At 49.6% G+C, this 25348-nt stretch overlaps 2 protein-coding genes and 2 long non-coding RNA genes across 18 annotated transcripts in view; 2 read left to right on the top strand and 2 right to left on the bottom strand.

Annotated features, from left to right (window-relative positions):
- Positions 1–377: 377 nt before the first annotated feature.
- On the bottom strand, positions 378–12473 carry LOC121136916. The gene is made up of 3 exons (XR_005874103.1): positions 12179–12473; positions 5591–5710; positions 378–958 (listed from the first exon to the last, which is right to left on the bottom strand). It is a non-coding gene; the product is annotated as an uncharacterized LOC121136916 (long non-coding RNA).
- Positions 12474–12602: 129 nt separating this feature from the next.
- On the top strand, positions 12603–17900 carry LOC101839969 (PILR alpha associated neural protein). The gene is given in 7 exon segments (XM_040738445.1): positions 12603–13492; positions 13941–14000; positions 14299–14407; positions 14409–14805; positions 15421–15502; positions 16206–16427; positions 16744–17900. Coding segments are annotated over 6 exon segments (837 nt in total). The 5' UTR covers positions 12603–13492; positions 13941–13995; the 3' UTR covers positions 16766–17900.
- Positions 17901–17960: 60 nt separating this feature from the next.
- LOC121136918 lies at positions 17961–23100 on the bottom strand. The gene is made up of 2 exons (XR_005874105.1): positions 22629–23100; positions 17961–21559 (listed from the first exon to the last, which is right to left on the bottom strand). It is a non-coding gene; the product is annotated as an uncharacterized LOC121136918 (long non-coding RNA).
- A 50-nt stretch (positions 23101–23150) lies between these two features.
- Znf384 (zinc finger protein 384) overlaps positions 23151–25348 on the top strand; it is a 29805-nt gene continuing 27607 nt past the window's right edge. For 3 of the 15 annotated variants that reach the window (XM_040738433.1, XM_040738432.1, XM_040738444.1), the window contains exon 1: positions 23964–24459. In XM_040738433.1, the coding sequence (XP_040594367.1) occupies positions 24186–24459 (274 nt within the window). In that variant the 5' untranslated portion in view covers positions 23964–24185. The other 12 variants (XM_040738429.1, XM_040738434.1, XM_040738436.1 and 9 more) reach the window with 11 other exon arrangements.

Here is a 25348-nt window from a genome sequence, read left to right on the forward strand (position 1 = left end):
TCTTTGCCCAGTGACTAAGTTTGCCACAAATGAAAGCAAACTCCATGTGGAGGTTCTTTGATGCCCATCATCCTTTTCTGAAGTAAATTGGTACTACCAGGAGCAGATGTGTCTCATTATCATGAAGGGCCTTGCTATTAAAACAATAAAATGTCATATTCTGTAGGTCTCTAAAGTGTTTGAAGATCACATGTCTATCTAAAATATATTTCTGCATGGCCTTGAAAACATACCTAGCATGGCTATAAGTTTGATGGTTATAGATAACTATTAACCTGTATTTCTTTATTATCCTAAATAGCTTTCGAGTACTAAAACTTTTAAATGGGTTGTATAGATACAATATCTTAAACAAGAATAGAAACATATATACAGTATAGCAAAATAATCTTAAATTTATATCAATATACAAAAATTCATACCAATGTATAATATTTGAGACTAGTGGTTGTTTAAAAGAACTCAACAATCTACCCTTCTATCCCATCATTTATTCATATTATATTCCCCCCTTTTTCCCTTCAGAAAGAGATCCCTGATATAATCTCCTTTGTTTATCTTTTTCCCAACCATGATCAATAATAATTTGTAACCAACCCCCAAATGATGACAAACAATTATAGCCCATCAAATGACCAAAAACCACCCACCCCACCTCTTGGAAATGCGGGCGTCATGTTCTTTAGACTGCTTTCTGTTCTCTGAGGGTGATGACATCTTTGGGGAAACCCTGAGAAAACTGGGATAGTGGTCAAGTCCTGGGAAAATTATTCATAACATTTGTCATCCAGGCTCTGTGCTCCGGTTCTGGCTAGAATAGTCTGTGTGGCTGAACCATCTCAGCCAGCAGTCTTGAAGCTTTTCTGGATGTTGAACACTGAGGAAACTTCAAGAGAGGGACACTGAGAGGCTGGATCACCTGGGTCACCCATTTTCATTGGTGTTGGATCCCCTTGCTCTGAAACACACAATGTTCAAAGGTAACATACATATCTGCACTAACATAAGTATGGACTGTACATTGTACACAAGTCAGTAAGAGATGATTTTTTTTATGTTTGACATCACCTGCCTTGTAGTTTTTCTAAGTTTATTTCTTTATGTCTGTAGCCAGGATTTTCAGGGGGTCTCCCTGATCAAATCTGATGTCTATCAACCTTGAGTGAATCCACAGTGTTTTGTTTTCTGTGGAAACAAAAGCATAACCTCTTTCCCAATGCAACATATTTTTTGACTTTCATTTTTAAGTTAAGACATTTTCAAAATATATAGGTTGGGGAAGGGCAGTGGTGGCACACGCCTTTAATCCCAGCACTCAGGAGACAGAGGCAGGTGGATCTCTATAAATTCAAGTCCAGCCTCATCTACAGAGTGAGTTCCAGGACAGGCTCCAGAGCTACACAGAAAAATTCTGTCTCGAAAAACCAAATCATTACATGGCTTATCCTTTTTATATTATTTTATTTTCTCTTTAAAGATTTTATTTTATTATAATGTTTGCTTTGACTGTCTATGCCCATTTTCTTTTCTTTTTTTTTAACCCTATGCACAGTTTTTGAACACACTGTAACCTGTTTAGAGTTTTTTCTGTCTGGATCTGTCTTTACTGATTATCTGCAGTGTTCTCTGATCAAGTGAGACAAATTTTTGTTGTTGTTGTTTTCGTTTTGTTTTGTTTTTGTGAGACAAATTTGCTATGTCAACCACAATGTGGCTCTGTTTAGCACATGGTGCTGGCGGCTGGCTCCAGCCAGCAGGCAGTCTCTGTATGCCGAGCCTACCTGAGAGGCCTTGGTAACCAGAGACCTGCATTTGACTCCATGTTTTGAACTTTTGATTTTAGTTTTTTTCAGTCCTTATATGGATATATGTGGCCCGATGTTGGGTGCTATGTGTAGTCAGATTATTCTTTGGGCAGCCAGCTCACAATATATAACATGGAGACTTATTAATTATGAAAGCTTGGCCTCAGCTTAGGCTTGTTTCTAACTACCTCTTTTTTATATATAAACACAAATCTTTTTTATTTTTAAAGATTTATTTAGGGCTGGAGAGATGGCTCAGCCTTTAAAGGCTAGGCTCACAATCAAAAATATAAGATTTATTTATTTATTATGAATACAACATCCTGCCTCCATGTATGTCTCCACGCCAGAAGAGGGCACCAGATATCATTATGGATGGTTGTGATCCACCATGTTGTTGCTGGGAATTGAACTCAGGACCTCTGGAAGACTAGTCAGTGCTCTTAACCTCTGAGCCATCTCTCCAGTCCCCCTGACTACCTCTTATAACGTAAATTAACCCATATTTTTAAAGTCTATGTTCTTGCATGTGCTCATTACCTCATCTCCATTATACCCATCCTGGTTATCCCACGTATGGCTGGCAGCTCTGCCTTTCTTCTTCCCACAGTTCTCTCTGTGCAGAAGTCCTGTCTACAGCTCCTGACTAGCTATTGACCACTTAGCCCTTCACTAAACCAATCACAGTGACACACCTTCACACCATGTAAAGGACTCTTCTACAACACTGTGGCCTGAATTTAAATGTTGACAGTGTGTGTAAAATCTAGCAACTGCAGCTTCTTCTCCAGGATGTTTTTCTGAGGCTGCTCACCACAGAGACCTCCTATGGAGGCTAGCTAACTCCTCCCCCTGTGCTGTACATAATGAAGGCAGTGAGGTTCAAGGTTTTGGGTAATTTTTGCCACTTTATTAGCGTGCACACAGATTTTCTGTTCTTGTGTTAGTGTGTACTCTCTTCTTCCTTCTCTTTCTTTCTTTCTTTCTTTTTTTGTGACAGGGTTTCTCTGTATAGCTTTGGAGCCTGTTCTGGAACTCACCTTGTAGACCAGGCTGGCCTTGAACTCACAGAAATATGCCTGCCTCCTAAGTGCTGGGATTAAAGGTGTGAGTCACCACCGCCCAATTTGGTGTGTATTCTTTCTTCATTCCTTTGTCACCTTAGTCAGGGTTTCAGGGTCAAACTGCACAGGCCATGTACCACCCAAGTACTGGTTGCACATCTGATACTGCATTGGTATTTTTGTAGACTGGAGTCTAAACCAGAGTCATGGACATGCTAAGGCAAATTATACCCTCAGCTCTGAAAAAAAAGTTTATTATTTATTTATTTTTTGTTTTTCGAGACAGGGTTTCTCTGTGGCTTTGGAGGCAAGTTTATTTATTTTTATGTGTAGGTTTGTTTGCCTTCATGTGTGAATGTGCACCGTGCATGTCGTGGTACCTGCAGTGGCCAGGAGAGGGGATCAGATATCTTGGGACTGACATTACAAATGGCTCTGAGCTATCGTGTGAGTGCTGGAAACCAAACACAGGTCCTCTGCAAGAGCATCAGATACTCTTTACCCCTGAGCCAGCTCTCCAGCCCTGGCCAAATGATTTTATAGTGCTATTCTTTTATATACATTAAGAAACTTTGGAATAATACTTTGGAAGGCACACTGAGGTCAGGGAGAGGAGCTGAAGAATGATTTGCTTTGGACATGTGCTTGTGTTACCAGTTCAAATAGTGAATTACAAGAGGTAAAAATCCTTGTAAGAGCTGGGTATTGGTGGCGCACACCTTCAGTCCCAGTAGTTGGGAGGCAGAGGCAGGTGAATCTCTGTGAGTTCGAGACCAGCCTGGTCTACAGAGCAAGTTCCAAGACAGCCTCTAAAATAATACAGAGAAACCCTGTCTTGAAAAACAAACAAAAATCCTTGTAAGAAAAATTTTATGACATTGGGAAAAGAAATTGCAGAGGATACTAGACAATGAAAATACTTCCCATGCTTCTGGATTGGCAAACTGGCTATTCTATGACTATACTATGAAAAGCAATCTACAGATTCGATGCAATCCTCATCAAAATTCCAGTGACATTTTCACAGAACTTGAAAAAAATCCTATGATTCTCATGGAAATTCAAAAGGCTATGGATAGCCAAAGCAGTTCTAAGCAGAAAGAACACAGGGTATTACATTCCCTGACTTAAAACTGTACTATGGGCCACAGTGACAAAGACAGCATGGCACTGGAGCAAAAATATATATGTAGACCAGAGGAGCATAATAAAAGACCCAGTGATAGCCGGGCGTTGGTGGCGCACGCCTTTAATCCCAGCACTCGGGAGGCAGAGGCAGGCGGATCTCTGTGAGTTCGAGGCCAGCCTGGTCTACAAAGTGAGTTCCAGGACAGCCTCCAAAGCCACAGAGAAACCCTGTCTCGAAAAACGAAAAAAAGAAAAAAAAAAAAGACCCAGTGATAAACCCATGCGTTTATGGAAATCTAATTTTTTATGCTTTGTTTTTTGGAGACAGGGTTTCTCCGTGTAGCTCTGCCTGTCATAGAGCCCAGAGAGCCATCTGCCTTTTCCTCCCGAGTGCTGGGATCAAAAGCACCACCACATCTGGCTTTTTTTCCCTCTTTTACAAAAGTGTTGAAAATGTACACTGGAAAAAAGAGATACCTTTTTCAACAAACGATGACCCCAATAGCACAGGAAATAGTTCCAAGAACTGAGAAATGGGATTACATATAATTTAAAAGCTTCTGTACAACAAAACAATCAACAAAATGACAGAATTTTCTCCCATAGAATTGGAGAAAATCTTGGCCAGTTATACTTCTGACAAGCAGCAGCTGTCTAGAATATATAAATAACTTAAAATAAAGCAAATACAAAAACCTGTCCATCAGTAAGTGGGCCAATGAACTGAATATCAAAAGAAGTACAAGGGGAGGCTGGAGAGATGGCTCAGTAGTTAGGAGGACTTGATCTTCCAGAGGACCCAGGTTCAGTTCCCAGTGCTTGCATGGTGTGACTCACAACCATATGCAATTCCAGTTTCCTTTTCTGGCCTCTGTAGGCACCAGAGTACACAGGCATACATGCAGGCAAACCATCCATATAGAGGAAATACATTTTTTTTTGTTTTTGTTTTTACGAGACAGGGTTTCTCTGTATTGTTTTGGAGGCTGTCGGTCCAGCCCGACTTTGAACTCACAGAGATCTGCCTGCTTCTGCCTCCCGAGTGCTGGGATTAAAGGCGTGCGTCACCACCGTCCGGCCGAGGAAATACATTTTTAAAAATGTATTCTTCTCTCATACAATACATCCTGAGTGCAGTCTCCCCTCCTTCCACTCCTCCCAGTCCCGCCTCCCACCGCCCCTCTCCCCCAGAGCCACTCCTCCTTGGTTTCCCTTCAGGAAAGAGCAGGCCTCCCAGTGTTGTCACCTGAACGCAGCATAATAAGTTACAAGAAGACTAGGAACAACTCCTGACAGCAGGGTTGGGCTAGGCAGCCCAGTAGAAGGAAAAGGGTCCCAAGAGCAGGCAAAACAGTCAGAGACACCCCTCCCCCTCACTGTTTGGAGTCCCACGGAAATACTAAGCTAACAACCATAACATACATACAGAGGAGCTAGCAAGACCCATGCAGGCTCCATGATTGCCACTTCAGTCTCTAAGGCCCTGCTTAGCCATTTCTGTGGGTCATACTCTTGTGGTGTCCTCGACCCCTCTGGCTCCCACAATTTTCCCTCAGGGATCCCTGAGGATACCCGAACTCCAAGGGGAGGTACCTGATGGATCTCCAGTTTGGACTCTGGCACTCCACCTAATGTTTGGCTGTGAGTCTTTGCATCTGTTCCCATCAGCTGCCAGAGGAAGCCCCTCTGATGGTGACGGAGCTAGGCACCAATCTATGAGTATACCAGAGTATCATTAGGAGTCATTTTATTGATTTAAAAATAATTTTTAAATAAAAAGAAGTATATATATATATTTTAAACTTTATTTACTTACTTAATGTACATTGGCGTTTTGCCTGCATGTATGTGTCTGTGTGAGGGTATCAGGTCCCCTAGAACTGGAGTTACAGACAATTGTGAGCTGTCATGTGGGTGCTGGGAATTGAACCCAGGTCCTCTGCAAAAGCAGTCAGTGCTTTTAACTGCTGAGCCATCTCTCCAGCCCTGGCCAATAAGTATTTTTAAAGTGTTGAAGGGTCTGAGGAGATGGCTCAGTGGGTAAGAGTGCTTGTTCTGCAAGCATGAGGACCTAAGTTCAAATCTCCAACACCCACATAAAAGTTAGGTATGACTGTATGTTTGTAACCCTAGTGGGGACGGGGGATGGGCCATAGGAAGGGGAGAAGAGGAACTTGCTGTCCCGCCAGCCTAGTTGATATGGTGGGCTTCTAGTTCAGTGAGAGACCCTGTCTTGAGGGAATGACATGGAGATGGATAGAGGAGGGCATCAAATAACCTGCTTTGGCCTCCACGTGTGTGCATCGGCCCCTGCACACGTGTGTGCATCGGCCCCTGCACACGTGTGTGCATCGGCCCCTGCACATGTGTGTACAGGACAGCGGTGAGATAGCCCAAGGGGAAAAGGCACTTGCAGCCAAGCCTGAAGAACTGAGTTCAGTCTCCAGATCCCATACGAGTTCAGCTCACCTCTGTCTAGAAAGCAAATGGCAACACACGCTGGCAATAATGTGAAGAAAAGGGAAGCCCATAGGCAGAGGCAGGCAGATCTCTGTGAGTTGAAGACCAGCCTGGTCTTCAAAGAGAGTTCCAGGACAGTCTCCAAACCAAAAACCAAAAAAAGAGGGAAAAAAAAAGGTCGGGGGTGGGTGGGGGTGGTAGCACCCGCCTTTAATCCCAGCACTGGTCTACAAGAGCTAGTTCTAGGACAGCCTCCAAAGCCACAGAGAAACCCTGCCTTGAAAAATAAAAAATAAAAAAAGAGAGAAAAGAAAAAGGAAGCTGTCTATTGCAGGTGGGAGCAGTCACTGTATGAATCAAACAACAAAACTAAAACTGCCACATGCTCCAGCTATGCCATCCTGGGCGCATACCCAAGGATTCTGCATCCGGCTACAGAGACACTTGCTCACTCATGCTCATGGTTGCTCTTTTTACAATATCAAGAAAGTGGAATCAACCTAGATCTCTATCAGCAGGTGAATGGGTCATGAAAATATGGTACGTATAAACAATGGAATTTCATTCTGTCACAAAGAAAAAAACAAAAGAATGAAGTTTGCAGGGACATCACTAGAATGGGAAATATATTAATTGCGATAACTCTGGCTCAGAAAGACAGATACTGCATGTTCTCTCTCAGATGGGGATCTTAGTTGCTAATTGTTAAATAAATACATAGAGTGGGAGTAAATATGGGTAAATGCTGGGAAACTAGGAAAGGTCCAGAAGACAAGAAAAAGGAGGCTTTGAGTGAGGGGGAGGGCGGGTAACAGGACTCATGAGGTACGAAAGTAGAAGGGGCAGAATGGTACAGAGGGGCAGGAGAGGGTGGGCAGATAGAAGCAGAATCCACCAAAATGATGTCTATGTGAAAACGCCATAAAGGAACCTGCTATTTTATAAACTGAATTTACAAAGATTATGAATTACAGAGGGGGAGTGGTGGTTCTTGTTTGTAATCCCAGCACTTGTGAGGCAGAGGCAGGAAGATCATTGCAAAGTTGAGGCCAGTCTGGTCTACATGGGCCATTCTGGGGCATCCAGGGCTATGTAGTAAGATTCCACCTCCAAAACAACAGACAGTGAATTACAAACACCAACCATTAGGTTTGTAGGAGAGAAAGAAAAGGGGAGAAGGGGGAGTTGGTGAGTAGAGGCCATCTTCTGAAAAAGCTCCTCCATAATGGGAAGCAGAGAAAGGCAACCGAGGAGGATTTGTCTGAGAAAGTTCAACATGCCTGCACACTGCTGGCAATAGCCAAGTAAACAAGGGGACAGGAAGGCTCAGGACAGGGAGGGACAGTTGCTGCAACGACAAGTTTAGGTGGTGACAGGGTCCACCAAAAGGGCAGTGGTGCAGGAAGATGGGGGTGGTAAGAAAGATTTCTCTGCCTGTTTCTGTTTTCTTCTTTCTTTTTCAAGATAGGGTTTCTCTGTGCTCTTATTGTCCTGGAGCTCAATCTGTAGACCAGGTTGGCCTCAAACTCCCAGGCATCCACTTGCTCCTGGGTGCTGGGATTAAAGGTGTGAGACACTTCTGCCAGCTTTCCATTTTCTTTTTCCTTCCTTCCTCCCTCCCTCCCTCCCTCCCTCCCTCCCTCCCTCCCTCCCTCCCTCCTTTCCTCCCTCCCTCCCTCCCTCCCTCCCTTTCTATTTCTTTTTCTTCTTCTTTTTGAAACAGGGTTTCTCTGTAGCTTTGGAGCCTACCCTGGAGCTCACTCTGTAGACCAGGCTGGCCTCGAACTCACAGAGATCTGCCTGCCTCTACCTCCCGAGTGCTGGCATTAAAGGTGTGTGCCACCACCACCACCCAGCCTGTTTTCTTAACAAAAAAGCAAGACCATCAGCTGAGAGAGAGACACTGGGCATTTAAGGAAAGGGTGCATAGAACTGTGGAGCCAGCTAGATGGTTCAGTGGGTAAAGGCACCTAGCACCTAGCACCCGGCCTGATGACCTGAATTTGCTCCCCAGGACCCACATGATGGGAGGAGAGACACCACATGTGTAAGCTGTCATCTGACCTCCACACCTGCAGTAGGGCACAGGCACATACACATAATTGTTTAAAAAAGGAAAACGTGAAAATTTGACTGGCCATGGCGATACTCGGGATTCTGGGTTAGGAGGATTGCAAGTTCAAAGCATCCCGGGGAAGGAAATCCAGCAGACAAATGGGGGGGGCGCTATCTGAGTACAGATAGCAATGAAGATACCAGAGTGTTGCCCATGCTCCACTAATGACTCAGAGCCTGAGCCTATCACATGTTAGCTCATTGCCTCTCTTACTAAAGTGTAAGTTCACAAAGAGTGTAGTGACTTTGCTCTTCACAGTATGCCCTGTTACAGTGCCCTACCCTGTGCAAAAAATATTTGCTGATGTCTGGATGTGGTGCTGTATTCCCATAATCCCCATCACTTAAGAAAATAGAGATAGGAGGTCAGGAGTTCAAGGTTACCCTCAGCTATACAGTGAATTCAAGACCAGTCCAGACCGTATGAGACGCTGTCTCACATAACCAAACATTTATTGAAAGGAATAAAAACTACTAAAAATAACTGATCATGATGCAAAGCTTCCTGTGCAAGGCATTACTGAGTGGACATTCATTTGATAAATGAAATGCAGCCCTCACCAGGTTACAGTGAGTCTACTAGAGTCTATCCCAGGGAGCCTAGGAGGTGGCAGGAATTGTGGGAGCTCCCTGGCACGGCCCTATAGCTGTGTTTTCATCAGATATGCACTGCCTTTCTCTTGCTACTGGGAAACACTGAGAGGTATCTCACTGACTCACTGCTGTTTTGACTTGGAATGAAAGGCTGTCAGGGACAGGCAAGAAGGAGAGTAACTGCCGCAGATGCTGGTCTCAACAGCAGGCTTGCTTCCTAGAGGCGGGAGTGCCCGAGTAATGACAGTGCTAAGGACAGAAGGAGGAGGATGGCCAGGAGGGGTATTGTGAGAGAGGAGACTCAGCCGCAGCAGAGCACAGAGATGAGGGAAGACAGGCGGATGGAGAGGAGAAGCAGGGGTAGCAATGGGGAGAAAGAAAGGAGTTCAGAGTGGGCAGGGGTTGGTCCCAGACCATGCTCACCAAGCGTGAAGATGGAGGCTTTACCATGTGACAAAGCACTGCAGTCAGGAGATGGGGTGAAGATGGCACATGAGGTGCTTGCTCTCAAGTGTATGTTGGAAACAATAAACAGTAAACATAAAACCACGCCAGAAAGTGATGCCTCGGAAAAGATGATAAGACAAGGATGCAGTGGAAAAGATGATGAAACAAGGATGCGTTGAGACCCCGTTAGGATTGGGGCAGAGGTCAGAATATCAAGAGAGTCAACCAGGAACAAATAGAGAGGCAGTAGCTAAGCGTTGGTGGCAGAGGGAGTGGAAGCATGGGGTTCTGAGGGAAAGAATGGCTTCTGATGCTCTGCAGCAGCAGGAAATCTAGCACTGTGTATGAGGGAGAACACGCTGGTGGTTTTCACATTGTACTCATTCGCCGTGCAAGCATGTGCGTGCGTGCATGTGTGTGTTTGTGTGTGTGCGCACATGCTAGAGCATGGCAGTCAGTACACAGCTTTATAGGAGTTTTTTCTCTCCTTCCACCCTGTGGGTCTTGAGCATCAAACTCAGGTTGTTAGGCTTGGTTACCTGCTGAGCCATCTTGCCAGCCCTTGAATATTTTAAAAGGGAAGAGCTTTTAGGTTTTAAAATATTACTGGCAACTGTAAAGAGCATTTTGTAAAAGATGAGCACAGAAATGAAGGAGCATCTAAGAAGCTGCTGTGATTCCAGATGTGAGATGGCAGCTTGGATCTGGACTCTAACAAAAAAGACGAACAAGGTGGACAGGGGACATGTGCTGAGGTAGAGGCTGTAGCACTTGCTGGTGCTGCAGATACAGCGAAGGAACTGGAAATCAAAACATTTTTTAGCTTCAACAACAAGTTGTCAAGTCTCAGGACGAAGAGCCCTGGACAGAAGTGAATTGGGGTGGGGTGGCTCAGGACATCTATTTGAGTCACATTAGGTTTGCATTGCTATTAGATACTGGAGTGGATGTGTCAAGTGGGCGGCTGGACAAATGAGGCTGGCACTATGGAAATAAATTTAGGACTCACTGACATTTACAGAGTACTTAAGCCCTGGGACTGGATGAGATCACTGGACAAAGAATGTGGAAAAAGAGGCCAAGGACTAAGCCCTAAGAGGCTCCAACACTTAAGAAGTCAGAGCCAAGGAAGACTATTAAAGAATAGCAGGGAGGCTGGAGGGAAACTAGGAGAGAGTGGTTTCCTAGAAGTTGGGGGTGGGGTGTGCGGACAAGGGTGAGGTATGAGTAGAAGTAGGGCCAGAGGAGTTTTTCAATTACATTTCCTTAGAGTGTGTGTCTCACATGCTTGGTTAGAGGTCTGATGACAACTCAAAGGAGTCTTCCTTCCACCATGAGGGTCCTAGGGGTTGGAACTCAGGTAGTCAGGCTTGGTGGCAAGCATCTTTGCCCCCGAACCATCGGGAAGGCCTCTCAGAAGAATGGATCTATAAATGAGACTGGCGTGGGTCATTTGTAAATGGCCAGAGAAAAGCGTCTAGAGGGAAGAGCGGGTGCAGAGCCCCGAGGAAGGTTCCAAATGCCACTTTCTAGGGACATATGTCAGCTACACTGTAGCTGAGACACAGAAATCCCTGGGAAAGGAAATCAGAGATCCCTAGAGACAGGAACCTACAGGGCTTCCTTGTAAGCCACAGTAAGTGGTTTGGATATTCTGATATCCTTGGAAAAGCTAAGGACTGTAAATGGGTATCAAATCACTTAAAAACTGTTTGGGTTGCTTCAGAGAGAATGAATTATATAGCAGGGTCAAAATGAAATAAGGGAATTAAGCTATTGGGGGCACTCTATTTGTTTATGCAGTTTTCTTTCCTACCCCTCCCTGGTCCTCTCCTCCATGGTCTTGAACTCCCATTCCTTTCCACCCTGGCCAGAGTTGGTAAATCAAATGTATGGGTGACTCAGAATCTCAGAACGGCTTGGGGGTCAGAAATCATGGGGTCTGTTGAGCTGCCCTTAGGTAGAGGGAAAGCATGCCATCATAACCCGAATAACGGGAGGGAGGTCTCTGCTCCCCATCCCTGCTGCCCTCCCCAACCTTGCTTGCACCTGGGACAAAAGCTGAGCTGGCAGTGTGGCAAGCGATGAGTTAAACTGTGCGTGGCCTACAGACGTGAAGAGGAGAGGCGGAGACGAGTGGTCCTAGTCGCCCGCCGAACCCAGCCGAGCCCGGCCGAGCCCAGCCGAGCCCAGCCGAAGCGAGCATCTCCCGCTGCCGCCGCTGCCGCCGCCCCGCGCCCTAGGCGCCCGCCCCCCTCCGGCTCCATCGCCTTGCTGCCAGGCAAACCTCCCGACCATGCCCGGCGCCCCACCCGCTTCTGCGACCCCCCAGCCCCACGCAGCTCCGAGCGCCTGCAGTCGTCGCGCCGCTACGCCAGGCATGCAGGTGAGAGAGGGGGGACCCAACGCCCCCACCCGGAGGGAGTGGGCCCTGCCCTCCCCAGTGCCAGCTCGGTGCCCTTCGCCTCCAGCCCCTCCTGGTCTGGTCCTCTCGTCTGGCTCCAGTCGCCAAGAGCTCCTTTCCACCGTGCCCTCCATCCCTCCACTGTCCCGACTCCATCCTACCCTCCTGGTGCAGCAATCAGCGTCTCCGCGGCTGCCTCCATCCCGCCTTTAGCTCATCCTGCAGCTTCGGGCATCCTCCTGTCTCAGGTCCCCTTTCCGCTCTGGGTGCTGCCTCCGAATCCCTTGGCCGATCTTTTCCTGGTTTTCCCGGCACGCGCCGCTTTCCAGCCCTGTGGAGGGAGTGCAGGCCTGTGGGATTGGCGGGTTTGGGGGCTCTGCTAGGGATGGGGCCCTGTTCCCCCACCCCACCCCCAGTTCGTTTTCTGCGCACAACAGGTCGGTGAGGAGCGCGAAGGGGGTGGGGTAGCGCACCAGCTTGGGGACTGCGGACTTCCTGGAGGGGGTGACAAAGGGGTAACGGGGCGTGTGCGAAGGGGCTGGAGTTGACATTGGTAGCGGGGGATGTAGCAGGAGGGGCAGGTGGGTCCTGGAGTCAGCGGGCTACTTGTGTCTCTGAGCCCTTATCCACTCCACTGGTTCCTACCGTTTCTTTCCTCCCTTTAGCCTCTCACCGAGCCCCCAGGCCTATCTCGTTCCTTTTCCTTCGCTTTCACCTGACTCCAGCTCTGTCTCCGTATGCCTTTAAATTTCAAGAAACAATCCCTAACTCCTCCATCTTTGCTGTTCCGTCCCCCCCCCATTCCCATCCCTTCCTTTTCTGATGTTGTCTTCAACACCATGTTCCTTTCTATCTCCATGACTTTCTCCTCTCTCTGATCTCCATCCCTTCCTTTCCCGTCCACTCTCTCCGCTTCTGTCCTGACCAGACCCCTCGGTCCTCTCCCCGGCCTGTTCTCCCACTCTCGCCCTCCTGCCCTCGCCTCCCTTCGGCGTCCCCCGTGGTTCTCCTGGAGCCCCTTCCCTCCCCGTCTCTTCCCCGCTGCCGTATACCTTTCTTCTCACTCTGGACCAACCTTTGCCTTCTCAACCCTGCACACCCCTCACACCTGTTCCCACCCCAGCTTCTTCCCTGGGAGTGTTCACCGTGCAGGTAGAGACTAGGAATTCAGAAGACACGGGGTGTCACATGCCCCTCCTCTCTGGAGACCCCAGCCCCTGGGATTCTCCACCCCCGGCTTGGAGACTGCACTTCCTTCTTGAACTAGCCATCTAGACTCTCCTAGGACTTTGCCCGGGAGAGCCACTACTGGGGGGTGGCTTCCTTTGAACACCACCCTCTTTCAGAAAGCACCTCTGCATTTGGATGGTTAAACACCAAGAGCAAAAGTCGTGCGCTTCCCTCCCACCTATCATCCTTCTGAAAAGGCAGCCAGCTTCTGGGCTTCATCGCAGAAGTGCCTGGCACTACAAGAGGTGAGGGGGCTTCCAGCACCCCCCTGCCCTCCAACACTCACAAAGATTGACTTCCCTCCCCTCCCCCACCCTCAAACTCCCTCCCTAGCGGTAGGTGCTCAGGGAATCACAAGGTTCTTGGCTCTAAATTAAGATCCAAGAAGCCTGAAGCTGTGGGCAGAGGAAGTGAGAAGGAAGGAAGGAAGGCAAAGAGGCCAGAGTAGAGACCCTGGGGCCAGGAGGTAGCAGGGACCTCTCCGGGGAGCTGTAGGTGGGGCTGGGGGCTACTGTGGGGAGTTTCCCCCCTACAAGGGTGCTAAGAAGCAGTGGATGCCGGGGAGCAGCAGCTGGCTGGCTGGTAACTGTGCAGGGGGTGGGGATGGGGCAGGAAGGGGCAGAACGGGTGGATGGGAGAGCTGGGGCAGTGCACAGGGCCGGTTGGGGTATGACACCCTCGTTTTTCCTCCAGTAAAGGCTGAAAATCTGGGTCACATCTGAGGAAGACCTCAGACACGGAGTGCAAGATGTGGTAAGTTTGGCCCAGCAGAGGGAGCCTGAAGACCACTTTCCCTGAGGGATTGGGCCCTTTCCCGCCTAGGCCAACTCAGGGCTTCAGGAGGACTGACACCGACCCCCTGCGCCCCCACCCCCACCCCACCACCAACAAGAAGAGACAAAATGAAGCCAGGGTCTTCCTAACTGACACACATCTGTTCTAGCAGGGAAACCTGGTGGGAGGTACCCAAGATTTCTGGTGTGAGCCTACCCTTCTCATACACGAGTTCACAGCGACCTGGGCCTCACCTGCTTCTTCTCCCTTCTTCTAGGCCTGCTCTACTGCTGTCCCAACTCCTCCCTCTCTGGCCACTGCTGTTGCTACCCCTCCCACTGCCTGTTCAGGGCTCCTCCCCTCGATCCCCACCAGCCCCTGCCCGTCCCCCCCTGCGTGCGGGGTGGCCCCTCAGCCCCTCGCCATGTGTGTGTTTGGGAGCGGGCTCCTCCACCAAGCCGATCCCCGCGGGTCCCAAGATCACGTCGGCAAGTTCTGCCCGGCACTGCACCTCCGGCCACCCCATCGGGCTTTGAGGAAGGGCCTCCCTCATCTCAATATCCCTGGGCTATTGTGTGGGGTCCCACAGTATCTCGGGAGGATGGAGGGGACCCCAACTCTGTCAATCCTGGATTTCTGCCCCTGGACTATGGCTTTGCAGCCCCACATGGGCTGGCCACCCCACACCCCAACTCAGACTCCATGCGGGATGATGGAGATGGACTCATCCTTGGGGAAACACCTGCTACCTTGAGGCCCTTCCTCTTTGGAGGACGTGGAGAAGGTGAGTGAGCAGGGCCGGTAGGGATGCGAGGGGTGGGGAGGGTGTTTGAAGACTATGCTGAAACTGAGGCCTCATCTGCCGGGTTCTAGGCTGATGAGGAAGGGTTGCCACCTGCAGTTCAGATCCACTGTTGAAGACAGATGTGTGAACATGTGGAGATGAGTCAACATAATAAACACTCTAAAGGAAACACGGACAGCATGTTGTTAGGAAAACAGAGAAGTGAGAGACTGTTTCACCCTGGGGATCGGGACAGATCAAACAATTGACATGTGAGATAAACCTTAAAACCAGAATGGGTATTCCTGGCAGAGGGATGCTATGGGGGAGGAAGGTGGCTGCCAGGCAATGTGTCAGCACATACCCTGCTGGATGGTGATTAGGACGGGGCCAGGGGAGATCATGCTGGAGGATGGCTCTCCCGGACCTTAGAGTCTCATCCTCATCACATGTGTGTGTAAGGCTTGGGGACGTAGAGGAGCTGACAGCTCAAGAGAAAGTTGATGACGAAGAACAGCCAGAGTCCAGAGAAGCAGACAGGAAGGAGGATTCACAGGGCAGTACTCAGCCACACCCTGCTTTGACCCCGCCTCAGGCTGTCTTCCCTCCTATCAGGTGTGGACCCTCAACTTTACGTTACCATCACCATATCCATCATCATTGTTCTGGTGGCTACTGGCATCATCTTCAAGTTCTGGTAAGCCGGGGGAGATGTCTGAAGGCTTGTAAAGGCTAGACAGAGGGCAAGATCAAGGACAGCCGTTTCGCTGGAGTAGGAAATCATGGATGAAGGGAAAAGACTGAAAAAAAACCTAATTGGAGTAGAGGAGGGCTGGGAGAACCAGTGCAGATTCCTCCAGAAAAATGCAAGGGTAGTGGGAGGGACAGGGGATTATTTATTTATACCAGGGACAGCTCTCCAAGACGGAGCAAACTGAACCAGGCTGCAGAACCCTTTCCTAGGGCTTCTATGGGGGGGGGGGACTGGAAGCTTCTTTATACACATTTAATGGTGGGTCACATAGTCCTTCACACTTTACTGAGAGAATCATTAAACTCAGGTGCCCAAGTCATTAGCTGACTTTAAACTTGAACTAGATCTGCCAGGTTCCTGCAGAGGAGAGAAAGGGCTCCTCTGGGCTTCAGTGTGGCAAGGGGCAGCTTGAAGGGGCTTTGCATTGGCGGGGAGGGGGCACTAAGCCTGTGGCTCTCCAAAGATGGTTTAGGGGGAAGCAGAAGGAATAGTTTGATGGGTGCATGATCTCAGAGGACAGTCTCCGTACTGTGGAGAAGTTGGAGGTGCCAGAGAAGGAAGGAGCAGCTGGGTTGACCAGAGGTGCTGGCCTAAGGTAGAGGGCACTCCAGTGTGTGAAAAGACCTCTTTTCTTCCGGTGCACCAGCTGGGACCGCAGCCAGAAGCGGCGCAGGCCCTCAGGGCAGCAAGGTGCCCTGAGGCAGGAGGAGAGCCAGCAACCACTGACAGACCTGTCCCCTGCTGGAGTCACTGTGCTGGGGGCCTTCGGGGACTCACCTACCCCCACCCCTGACCACGAGGAGCCCCGAGGGGGACCCCGGCCTGGGATGCCCCAGTCCAAGGGGGCTCCAGCCTTCCAGTTGAACCGGTGAGGGCAGGGGCCAATGGGATGGGAGGATGAGGAGGGAATGCAACTTAGGTCTCCAGACCTTTGGTGGGTCTTTCCAGGGCGGGTGGTTTTCTCCACTGTAGTCCATGACTCTCCTGCCTGACCTGTTTCCGGGACTCCCAGCTGCTCAGATCCTCTCCTGGGGGAAGGGGACTCCTGCCCCCCATGTCCTATTCTGTCACCCTTTAATTCCAGTTCTGCCCTCTTAACCCTGAGTACCCGCTGTCTTGAACTTCTCCTTCAGCCTTAGCCTACCCCTTGGTTCCTGACTATGCACTTTCCCTCTTCCTCTCAGGATTCCCCTGGTGAATCTGTGATGCCCCCCCATGTTGGGGTGCTGCCAAGCAGGAGGCCAAGTGGCCAGCATAGCCACCATCCACTGAGGGTGGGGCCACCGTGGGGAACTGGGACCGTGGTGGGGGCTCCCGGCCCCTGCCCTTGCACACCACCTGGAGCCCTCACTGACCCCACGGGCAAATGTTTGCCTCCAGTGGTGGGGGCTTCCCACACTTGTGACTTTGGGTCCCCATCCCCACCCTTGCACATTCACACAAAAGCCTTGCACAGCCACCTCCACCCTCACAGGTCACAGCACACACTCACGCTCGCCATGCTGCTCTGCTCCGTGTCCCCGTCGCGTCTGCTCCGCTGGCTCCTAGCTCGCTCCCTCTTGTTGCACATGCCCTGCCCCCTCTGCGTTCTGTGCCCACCTCAGACCGGGCTGTGCGTTTCTGGCCGGGTACATGTGCACTCACTCTGCCTCAGCACCACTGGTCTAGTTCCTGTGGCCCTTGCATGCTGCCCTAGAGGTGGGTGGGAGTGAGCTAGGGGCTCCTTGTGCCATCTGCCATGGCCGCATCTCATTCCATGTCTTGTTTCACTGTCCTTCCATCCCATTCCAAGGGCACTGGCATTACTCTGAGGGCTCCCCCACAGGTATGGGGGTAGTGAGCCTCAACTGCTAAATCCTGTCATCCACCTGAAAGATGAGTTTGGGGGAGCCACCTGCTGCACTACATAAGAAGGGACTCCCATGTCCTCCCTTCCCTCCCAAGTCCTTGTCTTGTCTGTCTGTCCTGGCTGTCTGTGTGTATGTGTCTCTATGGAATTCAGAGCCCCCTGAACAGGCCCTCCTCTCCCCACCCTTCCCTAAGGCCTCCCTAATTGTACTTAGGCTGCCAGGGACTGAAGCCAACTGGTTCAAGGCCATTGGAAGCTCGGCCTCCACATCACCCCTCTTCCCGGGTCCCCTCATGTCCCCTTCTTCCCCTTCCTGCCTCTCACCCTTTCCTCTCCTCAGGCCCTCTTTCTTGTTGGTTTTCCACCTTCCTTCTTCCTCTAACCTGGCTCCTATGCTGTGATATATATTTTTGTATTATCTCTTTCTTCTTGTGGTGATAATCTTGTGGGATGTAAGTTTCAAAATTTTCAAATAAAGTCTTTGCAAGATAATTATGCCCTATGTTGCCTTATAAACCACACACACACTGAGGAAGATTAACCTACACAGGATAGGGATGTCATATATTTTATTAGGGAGAAGTCACATGAGAAGCTGAGAACCCAAGGTCAGGGTTCCGCTGCTCTCCAAGACCCCACCGGAACCCCGAGAGAGAGTGAGTCCCCTTCCTCTTAGCTCTTTGTCCTCCATCTTCTACATACCTGTATATCTTTCCACACACACACGCGCACACACGCACGCACGCACACACCCAGGACTGGCAGGAGGGAGAATGGTTCACAAAGGGGAGATGGGGAACATCTCCAGTCTAGACTGTCACCTGGCTGCTCTACCTGATGTCTTCATTTGGGACAGAACGGAGGAGCTGAAGGAAGGGTCCAGAGGAGGAAGAGCCCTGCAGGAGCGGAACTGGAACTAGGAGTGTGGCTTACTTGTTCCTTCTCAGGGAGGGTCAAGAGAAAGTGAGAGAAAAGACAGAGAAAAGGGAGGCACTTCTTAGGACAGGCAATGGGACAAACCAGAAAGCGACTGATTGATTGTGGACAGTGTCTCTCACTCTGTATTCCAGGCTAGATCCCCCCACCTTGGCTTTTTGCATGCTGGGATTATAGGCATGAGTCACCGTGCTGGACAAGACAGCTAAGGCAGAGGATAAAGGGTCAGAGAGATGGAGAGAGAAAGAAAGTGCGCCACGGGAGAGAGGGTTTATTTTCACCCTAACCCTGAACATGCCCCACCAACTGCCCGCCAAAAGCTATGCGCACCAGAAGCCTGTGGTTAGCTCATTAGCTTTTCCATTCCCAGGAAGGCATTTGCTGGGCTGTGGGGGTGGAATCAAGGGGTGTGTCAGGGGAGGGAACACAGGCTGCCCAGCTGGGATCAGTCCCCTCTGAGGTCCCAATTCTAGGCTTGGCTCTTTAACAGCCCTAGTAAAGCCCACACATCAGCTTCTCAGCTGTTGCTAGGCTCTGTTGCTGTGGTAACCACCCAGGTCTTGCTCACCCCCCAATCTGTGCCTCACCTGCTCCCTGGAAATGGGTAGCCCCAGGGAAGTAGGAGACAATACAGTATCCAAGAGGGCAGTGTGGGCTTCCTGCACTGTACCTGCCTCCATGTGCTTCATCTTTGAAGATATAAATAGCAATGTTTATGTGTGTGTTTTAGATTAAGCTGGGGAGCTGTAGTGTATATTGAGGGACGTGTGGCTGAACCCCTAAAGCACACAGTGATGAGTAGGGGGAGGAAGGAACGTATCTCTCAGGACAACAGTAGTGTTTAGGACAAACTGCTCCAGGGGAAAGCAGCAAGCTGGCCAGAGTAATGAGCCAACCAGCAGAGGCATGAGGCAAAGAAGCCTTCCGAGGAGGGCTGTCAACACACCTTGAGAATCTAGAGGTATCAGAAAGGAGGAAAGAGGGCAAATCTGTGAGTTCGAGGCCGACCCAGTCTACAAAGCTACACAGAGAAACCCTCTCTCGAAAAAGAGAAAAGAGAGAGAGCTGGCGGAAACTGAAGGTGCAGGGGAAGCTGCTGACAGGCTGTTAGGGAAGGGCTCTGAGGAAGGTGAGGGAGCCTCCTCAACCTTCCCAGCTTTCCCCAGGGCTGGAGCCCTGGCCAGAGAATGCAAAGGAAAGAGCATTTGTGCGGATGGGCTCCCTGCTCTCCCCTTCAGCAATCCTCTCTAAAGGGACAGTGTGACCCTGTGGATCATCCATATGCAAAAGGCACACACAAAGTCCCTAATGAAGGAGGAATTAATTGCTCTCTGATTAGACTGCAGTCCTTCTAAATTTAAATAAATTAAACACACCATTAAAGACACTGGAAATCTCACCTGTTCCCGTTCCCCAAACGCCCTCTCCCGCAAAGGAAAGGCAGAAGGCTAGAAAGACAGGAGACAATCTGGAGAGCTGCATTGCCTAGAGTTATACCAGCCTGGGTCAGTCCTAACGGTGACAACGCACAGGGCCCTGGGGAGCAGAGCTTAATTTTCCTCTTTTCTAAAACTTGAACAGAGAACAAAGTCCTCAGGCAGCTTTGGGTAACAGAGCTATAGAAGGGAAAGAAAGCAAGAGCCAAGATGCTCTTTTGGAAGTTTCTTGAAGGCTACACATCACAGGCCTGATTGGAGGCGTCATCTTCCATCACCAGACTCTTTGTTGAGTACATCAAATGACTCAGCCAAGGTTCTCCCAGGCACGTTTCTGGAATGCTTACCATTGTGGCACATACCAAAGCAGGGGATGGGAAAGCCCCCAGGAGGAGGGATCTCCCAGTAGAGCTCAAGGTGTGGAAATGATTCAAGATGGAAACTGTGCCAGCTGGAGAACCCCAGGCTAAAATTAACAGCCCTCCTCCCCACCAAGTCCTACACTTATACTCTAAAGCATTGTTCTGGGGACTTGAGTAGCTCCTTACAGCAGAGGCACCAAGGCTCTGAGAGTGGTTGATGAATGTATGCAGGGGGCAGAGCTGGAGAACCAGGACTTTTGGGAATTAACGTTTTGCTTCCACATCCCCCCCCCCGGCCTTTTTTCCTTTCACCTCCTTCTCCTTTGCAGACAGTCTTCTCTATGTAACCTAGGGGTGGCCTGCCTGTAACTCTTAATCCTGCCACAGCTTCTTAAATGCTGGGATTACAGGTACATGATGACCAGGCCGCTTAAACCTTTATCCTGCTAAACCGGGCGGTGGTGGCACACACCTTTAATCCCAGCACTTCGGAGGTAGAGGCAGGTGGATCTCCGTGAGTTCAAGGCCAGCCTGGCCTACAAATTGAGTTCCAGGACAGCCTCCAAAACAATAGTCTCAGAAAAACAAAACAAAAAACAACAATAAAAACACAACAACAACAAAATAGTGCTGGGGGGATGTAAATCTGAGGATCTTGGTCAGGGGAGGCAGGAAGACACCCAGGGCTGGTTGACAGTTGATGTAATTGAATTGATGAGCTTTAGGTTCAGTCAGAGACCCACCTCAAAAAAAAAAAATGAGCACAGGGATTAAGGAAGATATCTGATAAACCTCAGGCCTCTACATATGTACATATACACAAAAACTCAAACCAAAATAAATAAGGGGTGTGGTGGCTCATGTCTATAATCCAGCACTGAGGGAGACTGAGGCAGCAGAATTGGGAGTTCAAAGTTATCCTAGAAAGTGGTGGCTAGCCTGGACTACAAGAGATTCTGTCTCAAAAAGTAGACAAGGTTCCTGGTCAACCTGATCTCCAGGCTAAGCCAAAGCTACAGAATGAGACCCTATCTCAAACAACAAACAAATATGTAAAGGTATTGTTTGCTATTCCTGGCTGTAACTTGGGGGTATGGGGAGTCACTTAGACAGTCTCACTTTAATCATCTGTAGAATAAGATCACAGTTATTTTTTAAAGTAATTTTGCTTTCTCACTGAGAAAACATAATTCTACATTAGCCAAAAAAAGTCCTTAGTTCAGACAGACTATAGCCAGATCATATTTGGCCTTGTGGCTACATAGATTTAATAAACACACAGCCTGACAGATATAATGTCTTAAAAATTAAAGATTAATTCCAGGTTTGGTACTGAGCTGGATTTCGGACAACCACATCCTTTAATTACACCAGTCAACTGAAGCAGATGAAGCTGGTATAGGAGACCAACAGGTATCTGCAGAACAAAGGAAATTACATAAATAGACTTCAGAAAGTAGGGGGTCTCAGAGCCTAGCAGATTAATGAAGGAGGCAGATGGGCTGTAAATGGGCATTTAGGAAGTTAATCCCATTGTCCCATCCTGCTGCTACATGCCAGCAGTTTGGCGCTTAGGGAAGGTACCAGATAGGATAGAAGGAAGCTGATCTCCTCTACAGGATAGCATCTGTGACTTAACACACATTATTTCAGTATCTAGTGTGAACAGGAACAGTTCCTGACAAATCTTGTAGAGATTCAGACACACAAGTTAATTAAAACAGTAAAAGCTATAGACGAAGAGAGGCTTAAAATCCCATCACCTAAGAGGCAAAGATTCAAGGTCAGCTTTAACTATAGCTACCTAAGATCCTGTTTCAAAGACAAAGCCGGGCAGTGGTGGCACACACATTTAAACCTAGCACTCACAGGGAGGCAGAGGCAGGTGGATCTCTGAATTCGATGCCAGCCTGGTCTACAGACAGAATTCCAGGAAAGCCAGGGCTTTACAGAGACATCCTGTTTCGAAAAACAAAAAACAATAAAGACAAAGACACACAATAAATGCTATAAAATTTTAAAAGAAACTTCTCGTTGCAGTGATCAGGGAAGGTTCCCTGCAATAGTTCATAATGAACTGCTCATTTATGCAACAAACGTTTACTGAATAGCTTAAGTTCTGGAATCTATTGATACCACAGGGACAATTCAAAGTCCTTGCCCGCACGGGGCTGGGAGGAAGTGGCTCGGTGAGTGTTGTATTTAAAAGTAGGACCTGGTAGGAAGATAGGGATGTGGTGGGGGCAACAAGAAAACACCAAAGCAAAGATAAGAGTATCAGTGTGGTCAGACGAAGACGGATTGAATTTTGAAAGCACAACTACGGGCACATTATTACCTTTTCTTGACTATTCAAAGCAATGAGACTTTCCCCACCCACGCTCAGCAAAGACATTCGTGAAGATGCAAGAAAAAAGGTCAATTGCCTTCAACAGCCTATGACACTCCGAAATGAACCTTGACCCCTGCCTTCTAAGAATCCGTACCGTCTTTATGAGGCTGAAGGGATGGCTCGGCGGCAAGGAGTGCTTGTTGCTCTTCCGGAGGGCCGGAGGTTCGGTTCCCAGCACCCAGGCAGGGAAACTCGAAGCTATCCGTAACTCCAGTGGGTTGCCGAGGGCAACCGCACACGCTTACATGATATACACATATAAGTAAGATAAAGCTAGAAAGGGAGGGGAGAACCTATGCCTTGATGCATAATTCATGAACCTGCCCAGCTTCCAAGCTCCCACTTCCCGATTTGTCTTTCCCGGAAGTCCGGGAGCGCTCTCCAATGCTCAGCTTCAGCCCTTAACAGAAGCTGCCTTCACTTCCGCTGGGCGTCACGTCTGTCTATCGCTCGGCAGGTCCCTGGGTAGGAGCCACTTCCGCCCTTTCTTGTCGTAACTTCTGCCCTCAGTATCCCTGAGCCCTAGCAGCGCCGGATGTGCTCCGGCCGCTCCCGGAAGTGACTCGGTCTTTGAACTCTTTCCCCCCCCCCTTTCCTGCCGCCACCCTCCCTTCTCTACTTCCCTCCCTCTCCCCCCCTTTTCGTTTCCGGCTCTCCCGCCTTCTCCGCGAAATGAATCCTCACTGAGGCTGTTGGGGGGGGAGGGAGGAAGGTGGGCGTGGAGGAATTGGGGTTCCCGGGAGCACGAGCCGCAGCACCACTTCCGGGTGAGTGTAGAGGAGGGAGGGCGGGGGGCCACACACTGCCTCGCCTCGCGCCCCCGCCCTGCGGGTGTCTCGCGCGCAGCCCTGCGAGTGTGGGGTCCGTCTGGCGCCCGCAGTGCATGCCCGCGCACCCCGCCTGTCGCCCCCCGTCCCGCGCCCTGCGGGTCCTCCCACTGCCTCGGCTCCCTCCCTTGCCTGCAAACGCCGCCCCTCCCGCGCGCTGGCTCAGGCGCTGGCGCCGCCGCCGCCGCCGGGTGAGTCTCGCGCCGCCGCCGCAGCCGGCGCGCGCCAAGCTCCTCGCTCCTCCCCCTCCCCTTTTCCTGGGGCGAGCGCGGCGGGAGGGGGGGTCCACGATGTGACTGTAAGTGTGTCTGTCCCGGAACCGGAAGTGGCAGCGGAGGAGCGGGCGATGAGGAGGGATGGGGGGGTTTAGGGGGCGGGTGCCTGTCTGGTGGGTGGCAGAGTTCAGCTCCCTGGAGGGGTGAAGGAGGGACGTCCCAGAGACCGGTCTTTGAGGAAGGAGTGGGAGTTGACACCGGGAGGAAGGACCCAGTTGGGTGTCTCAGGGGAGCGAAGGTTTTAGGGGGACAGCTGGGGGTCTCCAGTGTATAGACCACTGAAGGTTGAAGGAGGTACTGCTGGGCACAAGGCCTTGGGTAGGCAGGGGTCGAAGTCCTCCTAGGAGTGGAGTGGGGGGGCGAGGCCAGAGGAAGTGGCTGGGCCTGAACTTGGCACTGTGCCTGACACAAGGACCTGGGCATCCCCTGCCCTCAGCGCCACTTCTTAGGAGCAGGGACCCTCCCTCATCTCTGCTGTCCTCTGACTCCCGGTTACTTGTAGCCCTGAGGAATGAGGAATAAGTGTCTGGTCCTAGGAGTGAAACCCAAATGCTGATGATAGAATTTGTCTTAGTTTTAGGGAACTGGCTTTATTGCCCTTATGTCCACGGAGTGGGTGGCACTGCTCGCCTGAGCCTCTGTCCTCCATCCTTGGGTTGTTGGTTGGGGAAGCCGCCTGCTTTCCAGCCAGCTGACAGGTTCTCTACATCTTTCTGGTGGCCTCCTCTTACTGGCCTCTGTAACCTAGGGAATTTGTTTCCAGAAAGTTCAGGAGCCCTGGAAAGGAGAAGGAATAAGACGTCAGGAGGAAGAGAGAGAGAGGGTAAGACAATCTTGGGTTAAGGATTTGGGAGGAGATGGGGTCATAGTCATATGTTTTTTTTTTTAAGTTTGTTTTTCCTTAACAATGTGATAGAATTATGGAAGTAACCGACACTTGTGATACTGGTGATTGCTGGTGATTGCTGTTAGAGGGGGAAAAGCGGCCCTTTCTAGTTTGTTATGGTACCCAGGAGGTTTTTCCGTGAAAAGTCGGCTCCGCACCTTTATCACCTCTCGTTGCCCCTGGTACTCATCAGGAATGAAATGTGAAATGCTTAGGGAAAACCATTGAATGGGCTTGAATTTTGTCAGAGAAATTTATTCTGCTGTAGAGACACAACGACTCCGAGCAAGGATAGTCTTTACGGTGTAAGTGGCTTACAGAAACAAGAAGAACCAAGGTTGGAGAGTGTTTCCCATTTTTAGTGTCCAGTGGAGTGTTTGAATTTGATGTGTCAAGTGGAGTTTGTCAGGGAGAACACTGCTTCTAAGGTAGTTTGAAATAAAAGGGATAAAATTGCATGATTTCTGCTCTAGTGGTAAGTCAGGGATAAATCAGAATGAGACCTAATGCTAATAGTGAAACCTTTATATTTTATTTTTTGGAGACAAGATTTTGTTATATACTCCTGGCTAGCCTGGAATTCACAAAGTAAACCAGCTTGACCTCAAACTTGAGGTGATCCTTCTACCTCTGTCACCCAAGTACTGGGACTACAGTCATATGCAGTAAGATTCTTTATTTGAAAAGTAGCAGTTAAAAACAACAGGGACTTGAGAGATGGCTCAGGAGGCTAAGAGCATTGATGGCTCTTCAATAGGTCCTGAGTTCATTTCACAGCACCCATGTCTATAACTGTAGTCTCATGGGATCCAATGCCCTCTCTTCT

The sequence above is a fragment of the Mesocricetus auratus genome, unplaced genomic scaffold (assembly GCF_017639785.1).
Source record: "Mesocricetus auratus isolate SY011 unplaced genomic scaffold, BCM_Maur_2.0 Super-Scaffold_100676, whole genome shotgun sequence".
Lineage (NCBI taxonomy): Eukaryota > Metazoa > Chordata > Mammalia > Rodentia > Cricetidae > Mesocricetus > Mesocricetus auratus.